A 12,767-nucleotide genomic window follows, 5' to 3' on the forward strand; every position below is an offset into this window, starting at 1 on the left:
CCACATTGCTAGGAGCCGGAACCGAGTATCCGGCAAAGACGCCGCCAGGCCCGGAAATGCCTTGAAACTTCAACTCCCAGAAGCTCCAGGCTATGGAACGGGCAACACGAAAAACAGAACAGTGATTGGAGAACCTCTAGCTCGTTGATTGGCCGCCGGAACAGGAGACATAGTGGGCGGGGCTTGAGTTTCACGGAGATCCTGGGAAGACGAAATGGAGGGGTGTGTGTCTAACCTAATGGTCTGCAACCTGGCCTACACCGGCAAACTGGATGAGTTGAAGGAAAGCATTTTGGCCGATAGAACTCTGGCTACTAGAACCGATCAGGTAAAGCAGCCCAAAGGCCTGTTGCCTATCCGCGTGCGTCAGCGACCACGGACCTGAGTTGGTCCAAGGCCACTTCTGAGCTCCTCCCTCCCCTTCCTCCGTCTCGTAGTCTTGGGTTAGCTCCAGACTTGCTGTTCAGCTCTAGCCCCCAACAGAGATTTTGGGGGGGATGGAAGAGGTGACAGGCGCTTAGCTTGCTGAATTTCTTATAGTTCTAGAACATCTACCGCTTTCCTCGCAAATGCCCTGGCTATGAGACAGAGTTTTGCGAAGAACGCTTTTCATGTGGATTTCTTTAGTTGTAATTCTCTTCAATGGACCACATGTAACTGAATGCTTATTTTGTGCCAGTAAGTTTGAGAGGAGCTGGGAAATTTTGTTTAGTAGGAAAAGTAGGCATAAATGAAATAATGACAAAACTTAACTTATTACATATTGTGCCTGCTCAAAGAAATTTACGTATTCATTTCAGAACATGCAAGGGGGAGGTTATTTACACCGTGAAGAAAGAATGGGATTTCCATGTCCAGTGGAACTGAGACAAACCAAATTAGATGGGCATTGTTGTAATCAACAATGCCTCATATTTTCTCCATGACTTTCTGAATCATAGATTGCCTTCTGTTTGATAGACACTGTGTTAAACACTAGCAAGACAATATATACTACATCAAAAATCTCCATGTTGTGTGTTTTTAGAAGCTAATTCAAAGCGAAGTGACTGTTTTCTCTGGAATTTTCCTTTATTACTCAACAGGTGAATTCCCCCCATGTTCAGCCATTTTGCTTTTGTTGTCTGGTAATATGGTTTAAATTTAATAAAGTGAACTACATTAAGACTTAATCCACTGAAAATGTCATTTTCATGAAAACCATTCTTCAATCTAGTCAGTGGCATAAAAGGAAGAATTCATCAGGATCTTGAAGCTTAACACAACCAAATGCAATTAATTTATGGACTTTATTTGCATCCAGATTTAAACCACCTGAAAAGGGTCTTGTAGGAAACAGTCAAGGAAAACTGAGGCTATTAATTGTTTTAAATGAGTTAATGTTAGTTTTATTTCTCTGATTTCCCTTGTTATTTAAGATCTGATCTCCCTATGTAAACCAGGCTGTCCTTCTACTCAAGAACTCCTACACACCAGCCTCCTAAGTCCTGGAAAGTTTTCATTCTACCCACGACAAAGAGTTAATGTTAATTTTAAAAGTCTAATATTGATCTTGTGGTTATTTACAAAAGCACTTTTACTTTTTAGGTGCTGAAATAGTAAGAGGTGAACAACCCTGACATTTAGAGCTCTGTTTTAAAGAAACCTCAGAATGCCAATGTGGTGGATTAGTGGTTAAGAACGCATACTTCTTTACTAGAGGACCAGAGTTCAGTTCACCTGGCATCCCCATGAATGTGTGGTCACATGCACAAACCCACACACATGCACACAATTAAAAGTAAAATAACTTAAAAAAAAAGAACTCAGGTAATAACAGTCTAGAAGTAAATATGGTGGGATATTTTTTGTTAATTCTAGGTAATGGGTGCACATGGGTCTCTCATATTGCCTCTATTTTATGTGTATTTGAAATGTTCGTATAGTTGCTGCTGCCTGGGGACACTGACAGAAAAGGCCACTGGTGTCCACAGCAGTGAGACTTCCAGCTGCCTCCCTCCCTGGGCATCAGCAGAAGCATCAAATGATATCAGTTCTCCTATTTTTCATCCTTCCTAGAGCCTCTCCCTCTGAACCAGGCAACTCCCTATGTGTCACAGTTAAGTTACTTTAAAGGCTGGGGTTATAGCTCAGTGGGAAAGTGCTTGCTTTAACATGGAGGGGTCCCTGGATTTGATCAACACACACACACACACACACACACACACACACACTACATACACACAAGCATACAATTATCACTTTATATTACTTAAGGCTAAGAAATATAGCAATCAACATAAATGGGGACTGTCTTTGACAATCATGATTTCTGTATCGTTATTTAAAAACCCACAATTTTATTGCATTGAATCTGTGGGGATGTGTATTTTTTAATGAAATACTCTCAACTACTTATATGACCATTTCTCATTTCTTTCTCCATAACATGTGTTCACAAGATTTGGTAGCATATGCCTATAATCCTAGCACTTAGGAGATGGAGGAAAAGGATTGAGAACTTGAAGCTAATGTTGGCTACATAGCAAAATCCTGATCAAAAATAACAAGACAAAAATCCACATCTTCATAGAACCTCTCACTTGAAGTCTGTGTGGTAATAGAGATTTCACAGTGACAGAGCTTGGACAGATTGTGTGATCCTGGATAAGTTGCTTATGTGAAGTACTCTTAGTTCCTTTGTGTGTAAAATGGGGGATAATAGGGACCATACACAATGGTGAGGGTCAAAAGAAAAGATGCGTGTAAAAGTAGCACAGTGTTTCACATAGGCATGCATAACTGTTGGAATTATACACAGTAAATCACCATCTCCGCCACTGTATTGAAACCAATGCTTTCATAACAATTCTGCCCTAATTCCTTATATTCATTGATGTCCTTCACCCTATGTTACTAATACCTTGACCTCGCAAATGCTAGTAAGTAATATGGTTTAAGGTTACCTACCTGAGGACCTGTTGCTCTCCATTTCTTATGTTCAAACTATAGGTTTGCCAGCATCAGTATGTTTTCTGCGTATTTGTCTTCGGGAATGTTGATAGCTGTGCTCCCCTGTCTCCCCTATAGGACAGCAGAACAGCATTGCACTGGGCATGCTCAGCTGGTCATACAGAAATCGTTGAATTCTTGCTGCAACTTGGAGTGCCAGTGAATGATAAAGATGACGTGAGTACTAGGCAGATTCGATAAGCTCTGGGTTATCTTTACACTCCAGCCTTGTACTTACTGGAGCCTGAATATTAATCTCACAAACAAAATTTGAACCTTTATTTCTAAGTAGAAAGTTACAGTGTGGGCTTAATGAATAGACAGGAGGCTAGCTAATGATCGCATTATTTTAGAACAGTGACGAAACTGTAATTCGGTGTGGAAATACAGATCAGGGCTTATTATTATGAACTCAAAAAGGATGAACATTTTTATGTTAAAATTGTTGCTGAATGTTGCCTGAATAGTAATGGCCTTGGTGTATGTGTGTTACATAGAAACATTTATTATAATGATATTAGTTATATTAAGACTTGTGGGAGCTGGAGAGATGTCTCAGTAGTTAGGAGTGCTTGCTTTCTTGGAGAGGACTGAAGTTCATCTCCCATGTTGGGTGGCTTACAGCCTCCTGTAAGTCCTGCTTCAGAGGACCTGACACCCCATTTTGACCTGCATGGATATGCACATAAGTAAAAAGATAAGACTTGGAAAAACTGAGAATGGAACCTGTTTTATAGGCACAGGCTAGTTTTCAGAGATGTTTACTGAAGTAATATTTATAAGAGAATATAAAGCAATTTTGTGGGAGAATGATTGAATAGAGCTGGTATACATACATTGTAAGTTAATATGTGATCAACCATAGAAAATTTTTTACAGTGGTAAGTAAACATTGTGGAAAAAAAACACCACAGGACTTCATATACTCTGATCCTAGCTTTTATTTTTTCTAAAGCTATTGTATGAAAGAAAACTTACTAGAATTAGTCTAATGTGCCATATATGTGTTATAGGATTGTGGCTATTTTTAAATGATTTATTTTTATTTGTGTGTATATATTAGTGTATGCCACCTATATAGCAGTTGCCTTTAGAGGCCAGAAGAGGGCATCAGATCCCCAGGGGCTGGAATTACAGACCAGTGTGAGCTGTCTGAACCAAAGGAAGGTCCTTTGGAAGAGCAGTAAGTGGTTTAACCACTGAACCATCTCTCCAGCTCATTTTTTCTTTTGTATAAATATTTGTTTCCAATCTTTCCACAGTATTTAATGGAGTGGGGAAGAATGTTGTTATTCACACAACTCTATAAACCTTGAATGAACATTAATGTTCATACCTCTGTCCCTTTTCTCCTTGCCTTTTGTAAAAATCCACCTTTTATACAGGCAGGCTGGTCTCCTCTTCATATTGCTGCTTCTGCTGGCCGGGATGAGATCGTAAAAGCCCTTCTGGTAAAAGGTGCACAAGTGAATGCTGTCAACCAAAATGGCTGCACTCCCCTCCATTATGCAGCTTCAAAAAATAGGCATGAGGTATGATTCTGTCCCTGCATTATTTTCATTGAGTTCTAAACATGAGCAGAAACCCAGATTTCCACATGGTTTTCTTGTCCTCCTTTCCAGATTGCTGTCATGTTACTAGAAGGCGGGGCAAATCCAGATGCTAAGGACCATTATGAGGCTACAGCAATGCACCGGGCAGCAGCCAAGGGTAACTTGAAGATGGTTCATATCCTTCTGTTCTACAAAGCATCCACAAACATCCAAGACACTGAGGGTAACACTCCTCTGTAAGTGACAAACAGCAGTTGTTATTATTCTGCTTATAAATGCAATACATGCTAAAAGCAAAAAACAAATTGAGAGGATACTAAGGCATAATGATAAAACTAAAATTGCCTACCATTTTGCTATCCCCTAAAAATACTGATAGCATTTTTGAGTATTTCCATCCAGTTGTCTATATACAGACATGTATATTTAGCATGTAATAGCAAATTTTAGATCATGTAATTTCATGTTTTAATCTCATAGCACACTGTGAGAATTTTTCAAAGTCCTTAAATAACATTTCAAACAGTTATCATGGCTGTATATAATTCCATTTTATGGATATACCATGATTTAATCATTTCTGATACTGTTTCCTTAAACAGCTTTGAGCCTTTGTCTATTTTAAGTAATGCTACGCTAACTAATTTGTTTTTTAAAAAAAAATTGATTGTGACCTTAGTATAGATTCCTAGAATTTGTTTCAACAAATAACACATACTTCAAGACAAATTGCTTCCAGAGGAGTTGTCTCACTGTCCCCTCCCAACAGCATCTTAACAGAGCCTATTACCTCCCCATCAGCACTAAAAGTACCCTCTTGTTATATGAAATATGACATTTCATGCTTAGAATCCACATTTGATTAGTGATTTTGAAAATGATTAATGCATACAATTGTAGCTTTTCGTGGCCTTTCTGTTCCCTTTTAGGATAATTCATTCATTTGGACAGATTCATAAGTGCTTTTGGCACAGTAAAAATAGGAACATTATGCCATATCAGTTGAAAATATTTTCCCAGTTTGTTATTTTTTGTTTTACAACTCTCATAAATTATTAATTACTATGTAGCCAAACATATCAATGTCCATCACAACTGGGAAGTTTTCTCTCATCCTAAGATGAATGAAGTATTCGCTTCTGTAACTCTTAAATCCATCTGGGATTGACTGATTTGAATAACTTGAAGCAACTTTTACTTTCAGGGTGTGTGTGTGGGGGGGTGTTTACCTACCCCTTTTTCTCCTTTGTTGAATAATGACCTTTTTTGAATCAAATTCTGAGTCTTTTTTGTAGTTCAGAATAAGGCTAAACCTTTCCCCCTCTGACTTTTAAGACAGCTTTTGAAACAATATTTTCAATGGCTGAACATACTGGCACATGCCTTTAATCCCAGCCCTGGGGAGACAGAGAAACTCTGTGAGTTTGAGTCAGCCTGGTCATAGCTATTTTCAGTTCAGCCAGGGCTCAAAAGTGAGACCCCATTTACAAAAAGAAAGAAACAGGACTGACCAGCCATGGTTGTGCATGCCTTTAATCCCAGCACTTGGGAAGAAGAGAAACAGATAGATCTCTGCAAGTTTAAGGACAGCCATGTTTACAGAACAAGTCTCTGTGGTAGTCAGAGAGATCCTGTCATTAAGAAGAAGTAGTGTTTAATTGAAAATAGATTCTTCTCTTATACAATACATCCCAACCACATTTTTCTCTTCCTTCCTCTCCCCTACCTCCCTTTTCCTCCATAACCATTTCCCCTCCGTTCCCTCTTTATTAAAGAGCAGGCCTCCAAAAGATACCAGCCAAGCAGCACACAACCTACAATAAGACAAGGCAAAAGACCTCATAACGAGGCTGGACGAGGCAGCCCAGTAGGTAGAAAAGATTCCCAAGACCAGGCAAAGGAATCAGAGATACACCTGTTCCCACTGTTAGGAGTCCCACAATAGCAGGCTAACAGCTGTAACGTACTCACAGTGGACCTGGTGCAGACCCACCCATATAGGCCCTGGCTTGCTGCTTCAGTCCCTGTGAGCCCTGCTTAGTTTATTACAGTGGGCCATGTTCCCCAGGTGCCCCCCATCCCCAATGACTAATAGTCTTTCTTCCCCATCTTGCACAGGGTTCTTCCCTGATGTCTGAGGGGAGAGACCCAATGGAGACCAAGAAAAGTATTGTTTTCTTAATTTTTACTTTAAAAAATCTTTCTTGTAGGCCTAAGCAACTGTGTGTGTGTGTGTGTGTGTGTGTGTGTGTGTGTGTGTGTGTGTGTGTGTGTGTGTGTGTGTGTTTAAATGAATATTCTGGCTTATTTCTCCATGACTCATTCAATCACATTGGCCTGGAAATAGTCTAGGAATTAGATAGTATAGGGTCTTTGGAAGAAAGTGGGATTTAAAATTTGATAGATACTGTCCATCAATACAAATGCTGCCATTTTTCAACTACATGAAGTATGCATATGAAGGAACTTAATGTTCCTTCCCCTTAATTTCCTCCTCTGTAACATTAAAAGAGTAGCGGCTTCACAGGATTGCTGTGAAGTTTAAATAAAATGCTGTGTAAAGTGCCTAATATTTTGCCTGTGAAACTCTATGTAAGTGATTGGCGGAGGTTGGTTTCTTTCTCAACCAGTTAGCTGTTCCTGTATCATAACAAAACTTTCACCTCTGTAACAACTTTAACTGTAAAACAGTGCTAATTGTGCCTTGATTTATCAGTGTAGATATACCAGTCTAGTGACATCAGATCTTTTCAATTAGTTTTCTGAAAGTCAGGAATTGTGATAGAAGCAGAACATGAATTGAAGTTTCTCTCAAGTCTAACTCTGAATTATTATTACATTGAAGTGTTCAAAGTAAATTACCATTACTCTCCATCGAATAAGGAAGTTGTGCCTTAGGCTAGCATGTGGAGCCAACTATGTATTTTAGCAGGGCCAGGATTCTGATTTATGACCTGGTATTATATAGCTGTTCTAGTTAAGTTTAATCTACAGTCTTTCCCATGCCAGTTGATTTCCCCTTCCCAATTAAATAACTTTCCAGTATTACCCCTGGCCAGTAATAGGTAGTTTAGCCTGGAAATCCTAACCATTACATAGAAATGATACTGACTGATTTTTGTGATCCCCAATTTCAGACACTTAGCCTGTGATGAGGAGAGAGTGGAAGAAGCAAAATTACTGGTGACCCAAGGAGCAAGTATTTACATTGAGAATAAAGAAGAAAAGACACCCCTGCAAGTGGCCAAAGGTGGCCTGGGTTTAATCCTCAAGAGAATTGTAGAAAGTTAAGCAGCTTGGTTCTTTGTATGTTTTGTTGTCCTCACTATCCTGGAAACTCTTGTACTATGCACAAGGCAGCTTGAATAAATGAAAACGTTTTCTCACCTTGATAATGTACTGCTCCTGCTGAAGTACCTGTTCTAAGCTTACAGCCCACTTTTCAGGCATCGAAAAACTGTTGGGGTTATCCTACTGCTGTAGTTTATTGTCTCCATTAAATCTTGATTAATTTGGAGTAAGTGGTCCTGTGACTGTCATGAGTCTTGAGCATCCTTCCATCCACCTGCTGTCTTGTTGTGGAACAGAACATGTCCAGAAGCAGGCAGCCAATTGTTCTGTCGGATGGTTGGTTGTAGGTGGCTTCTGTGCAGGTGAAAGAAATCCTGACTTGTTTTTCAAGCTCACCCAGAGACCGATGCCAAATTTCTCTTTTCAACCATGAGATTAATTTATTTTTGTTACAGAGGGATGTTTTGTGTTTTAGTGGACCTCATTTTAAATTGAGTTGTATACTCCTAAAATGATAAGAACAGTAGCCTGTGTGCCATGTACCTTTTTAACTAGCCGTTTTCCTCCAGAATAGACGTCTTTTTTTTTTTTAAAGAAAATATGTCTATATTGACTCACCTTGATTTGAAACGTATTGTCAAGCTTATTAAATGATATATAACAAAAATATATTTTGATTTGTATTTCAAGTACTACAAACTTGCATTTCAAATACTACAAGCAATAAACTGTTGAAAGAATCTCCCAAATTCTCTTTCAAGTTGGTTACACATTCACTTAAACCTTAAAATCTTGAGGTAAGCTATATTTTTCAGTTGGGGTAGTTCTAAAGTCAATAAAATTAGTGGAGCTCGAACTGCAACTAAAATCCATAAACATAGTAATCTTTTGAATTTCCAAGATATGTAGCATGAGAGGAAACTAATAATTATAAACTTCAGCTCTTTTTAGTGAAACATCTTAATTGATTAGTAGTCAGCAAATGTAGTCCAAGTGACTCTTTTAATTTTAATTCTATGCTGCAATTGTTGCTTGAAAGATGAGATCTAAATAAATGTACAAACTTTCATTAATTTTTGGTTAGAGACTTACATTACCAGTCAGTAAAATGAGCCTTGTACATATTAGCTGCATTATTGTTAATAAAACTTTTTGACATGACCATTCTGAGTGTAATGCTTATTAGAACCAATCAGGGAAATATTTCTTATTAAATGAATGTTTGTTAAATGTTAATGGAATTGATGAAATTTATTCATTTCTAGTGGGCTTTTTTCTAATAGGATCAGAAAGTAACACTTGTCTGATAGGGTCTGATGTGGGGGGAGGTGTTAGAGGCCTTTCCTTTTACAAATTTCTTCAATAAACTGTACAGATCAAACAAAGCTTCAGAAAATTGATAGGCTCTTAATATTACTTAAATCATTTAATTATATAAACCAGGATATTAATTATCTCTGACATTGATCAAATTATTACTTGTTCCTATAGGAAAGCAAATAGCAACAGAGCTCATTCAGGTCAATATGTCTTGTAATAACAAAATGAACTCAGAGATTATGTTAATTCAATTGTGATGCTAACAAAGACTATAATATAGAAAAAAATAGGTTAATGGAAACAAAATCTAAGATCTTTATGCGTAGATGTGTTTGTTTTGAGTCTGGGTTCATGTATATGAATGTAGTGCCTGCTACAGCCAGAAGAGGTCATTGGGTTGCCCAGGGCTGGAGTTAAATGCAATGAGAGCTACCTGACATGGGTGGTGTGAACTTGGGTCCTGATCAAGCACAGTACCTGCTCTTAACCACTTAGCTCCAGCCCTGAAACTGACAGGTGTCACATACTAAAGTTTCTATGATAGAAAATTAACATATTAACATGTGAATTAACATTTCATTTAGGTTCTATATTTGAGGTAAATTTGTGTCTCACCATGATCTCACCATGTGTCTTAGTTTATCTCTATGGCCTCCAGTATAATTCCTCAGTTACACCAACTCCAATGGATTTCCTATATGGCTTTGTCTGGATTTGTGTCTGTTTTCATATTCTTTCATCGATTTTATTGAGCCCCCAAATCAGTCTGTTGGTATATTTACTAGAGTATGAAAAATTCTTTACTTTGGGGATCATGGCTTCAGCTTTATAGGTCTATTGACTACCTAAAGCAGAACTTTTTGTATTTTTCTCTGTTTATAGTTTTTAATTCACACTCTCCAATGGAGCTATGAATCCCCAAAAGCTCCCCTAAATGATCATAAGAAAAAACACCAAATCAATTGTCAGAAGATCTAGTTCAACAATAGTAGTAAGTCTCCATTTTGTAAGACTTTTTTACATCTATTCTCACTGTAATCTTTAAGGCAGAAATCATCTCCATTTTGAAGATAATACTGAGAGCTGCAGAAACAGCCAGTCACAAAACCTGGTCTCCATAGTACCCAAACTTTTTTGTGGTGTATGCTCAAACAATGAACCAATTAGAAGGTACTTTGGTCTTTTCACCATCACTGGGATTATTTGTAACACCTACCTTGTACTTTTCTTTGAATTAGCAGTGGCATGCATTCATTTTGTTTCATTCCTGTGTTCCTAACATACAGCTCCTAACACCACTCTGGGTTCCTAAGTGCTAAAAGTGAAAGGGTGCCTTAATACATAGCTCCTACAGCCTTTTGAATTTCCTGAGAGTCCAGAGAAACTTGTTTGAGTTATCAGATCTTGATGGGCTTCTGGAGCTTCAAGGTAAGTAGAGACTGTTCACCAGAATGGGCTGTGATCAAAATCTTGGAACATTGGGTTCCACCCTTCTAATACTCTGGTACTAGGTTGGAGGTTCAGTTAAGCTTACTCGTGAAGCCTCTACATAAAAATCTCTTAAGCTGCAGGGCTTGGCGGCCTTCCAAGTGTCTGAATACATCCACATGCCAGGAGAGTAACGCACCCTGACTCCATGGGAACAGAAGTTCCTGTGCACAAGACCCTTTTGTACCTCACCCTAGGTACCTCTTCAGTTAGTTGTGAATAATTACCTTTTGTAACAGCCTTTCCAATAAACTGGTAAATATAATTCAAATGTGTCCATGAATTCTGTGAGCCATCAAAGTAGCTTATTGAACCTAAGTAGGAAATTAGGAAAATTTCTAATTTGTATCCACTTCACAAGGAAGTGTGGATGACCTAAACACTGACTATGGACTATGAATGATACCTGATGTAGACAAATGGAGGGCAGTATTATGGGACCTCATGATATATGGGGTTGGGTCAGTATCAACTCTGGTAATGGCAGAATTGAATTCAGTTGTAGAGGACACAGTTGATGCCCGCAGCAAATTGCAGTGTTGTTGGGTGCGAAAATTTTGGCATCAAGATTTTTAAACGTACATATAATAGTGTCCCTTTTATTGGCATACCTTTAAAAAGTCTTTCCAGGAGCCCACATCATATTCTGTGTTCTTTGATTTTTAAACCATGCTTGTTGTTGTTGTTGTTGTTTTGTGACAGTTTCCTCTGTGTGGCCCTGCCTGTCCTGGAACTTGCTTTGTAGACCAGGCTGGCCTTGAACTCACAGAGATCTGCTTGCCTCTGCCTCCTGAGTGCTGGGATTAAAGGCATGCATAAAGACAAATGAGGTTACTAGCTGGTTTTTTTTTCTTTTGATACTTTTATGGTGCCTTGTAACTTACTTTCCAATATATATGCTTGATTTTGGTTTTTTATTTTGTTTGTTTGTTTGTTTGTTTTGCTTTTCACACAGGGTCTCTGCTATGTAGCCTTGGCTGGACTGGAACTGATTATGGAACCCAGGCTGACCTTGAACTTCTGGCAATTGCCCTACCTCTACTTTCTGAGTGCTGGAATCCAAGACATGCACCATGATACTTGGTCTGAAAACTAACTTTTGTTAGGACAACTTGTGTTTGTTTCATTGCAATTAGGTTGGTGCAGTTGAAAGAGCATTATTACACTTGGAACCTATCATCTCAGACCATTTTACCTTTTCCTCTGTGTCGGAAGCTGTCTTTGTGGGGCTGCAATCAGAACAAGCCGAGCGGCCCCAAATGGGGGTGTGTGGATGAGGGAAAGGCTAGTTATAGACAATAAAGAAAAGAGGGAGACACAGAATAAAAGCCAGGAGGGCAGATCAGTCAATACTGAAATGCCACGAGTTTATTTTTCAACACTCTTATATACTTTAACCAAAAATGGGAACACAGTATCATGTATACAGAACAGACTTTTCTTCCTCACTTATTCTAAGGGTTCAGTAACCATAACTTAGCTTCAACTTCTTGTTCCCTAGCCTTGAGGTCAGGAGTAGCCAGCCACACCTCAGATTCAGGTCTGTTGTTATTTAGAATAAGACAGCCAAACATTCCTACAGTAGCCACACCTTTGACCTTTAGGGCTTGTGACTTACTGAGGACAATTTTGAACTCTCTGTCCTTGTGCCAAGATGGAGTGCAGCCATCTTTATGGGCACCGACACCTCTGGAAACTGAGTGAGCATTTACAAGGACAGCATGTTTCTGCAAAGTAATTGCCCAATTCCTGACTCACACAAGAATATTCTCCATTTTCTAGCAGCTTCAGCCCTCTTACTGTCCAGAGTCACTGTGTGGGTGCTGGAGTTGAAAAAGATGGAGTACTATTAAACCAAGCAATTGCCTTCTTGGGAGTCCAACAGTACTCCTTTGCAAAAGACCATCCCAGCTGGGATTGTTGATGGTTTCCACACCACTCCTCCCCTAGCTTGAGTATCCAACTGCATTCTGCTATCCGGCAACACTATCTGTGCCCTATGGGGATGGGTAAATTCTATAGAGGCCAAGGAAGACTAGATTGGGGTCTCTATCTATGGAACTATGAGGAGGCCCTTATCCTGATAGGTAAGGCTTTCCAGTGTGGACAGCTGGAGGAGGATTG

The 12,767-nt window shown here is 39.0% G+C and overlaps 1 protein-coding gene across 2 annotated transcripts; it reads left to right on the forward strand.

Annotated features, from left to right (window-relative positions):
• The first annotated feature begins 161 nt into the window (after positions 1–161).
• Psmd10 (proteasome 26S subunit, non-ATPase 10) lies at positions 162–8,996 on the forward strand. Of its 2 annotated transcripts, none has more exons than XM_051178013.1 (5): positions 162–328; positions 3,070–3,168; positions 4,377–4,523; positions 4,614–4,780; positions 7,682–8,996. In XM_051178013.1, the coding sequence occupies exons 1-5, from the start codon at positions 215–217 to the stop codon at positions 7,833–7,835; spliced, it is 681 nt and encodes a 226-aa protein (XP_051033970.1). In that variant the 5' UTR covers positions 162–214; the 3' UTR covers positions 7,836–8,996. The 2 variants fall into 2 exon arrangements, with proteins under 2 accessions (XP_051033970.1, XP_051033971.1); XM_051178014.1 differs by having other exon boundaries at positions 4,614–4,701; positions 7,682–7,831.
• The last annotated feature ends 3,771 nt before the right edge of the window (positions 8,997–12,767 follow it).

The sequence above is a fragment of the Phodopus roborovskii genome, unplaced genomic scaffold (assembly GCF_943737965.1).
Source record: "Phodopus roborovskii unplaced genomic scaffold, PHOROB, whole genome shotgun sequence".
Classification (NCBI taxonomy): Eukaryota; Metazoa; Chordata; class Mammalia; order Rodentia; family Cricetidae; genus Phodopus; species Phodopus roborovskii.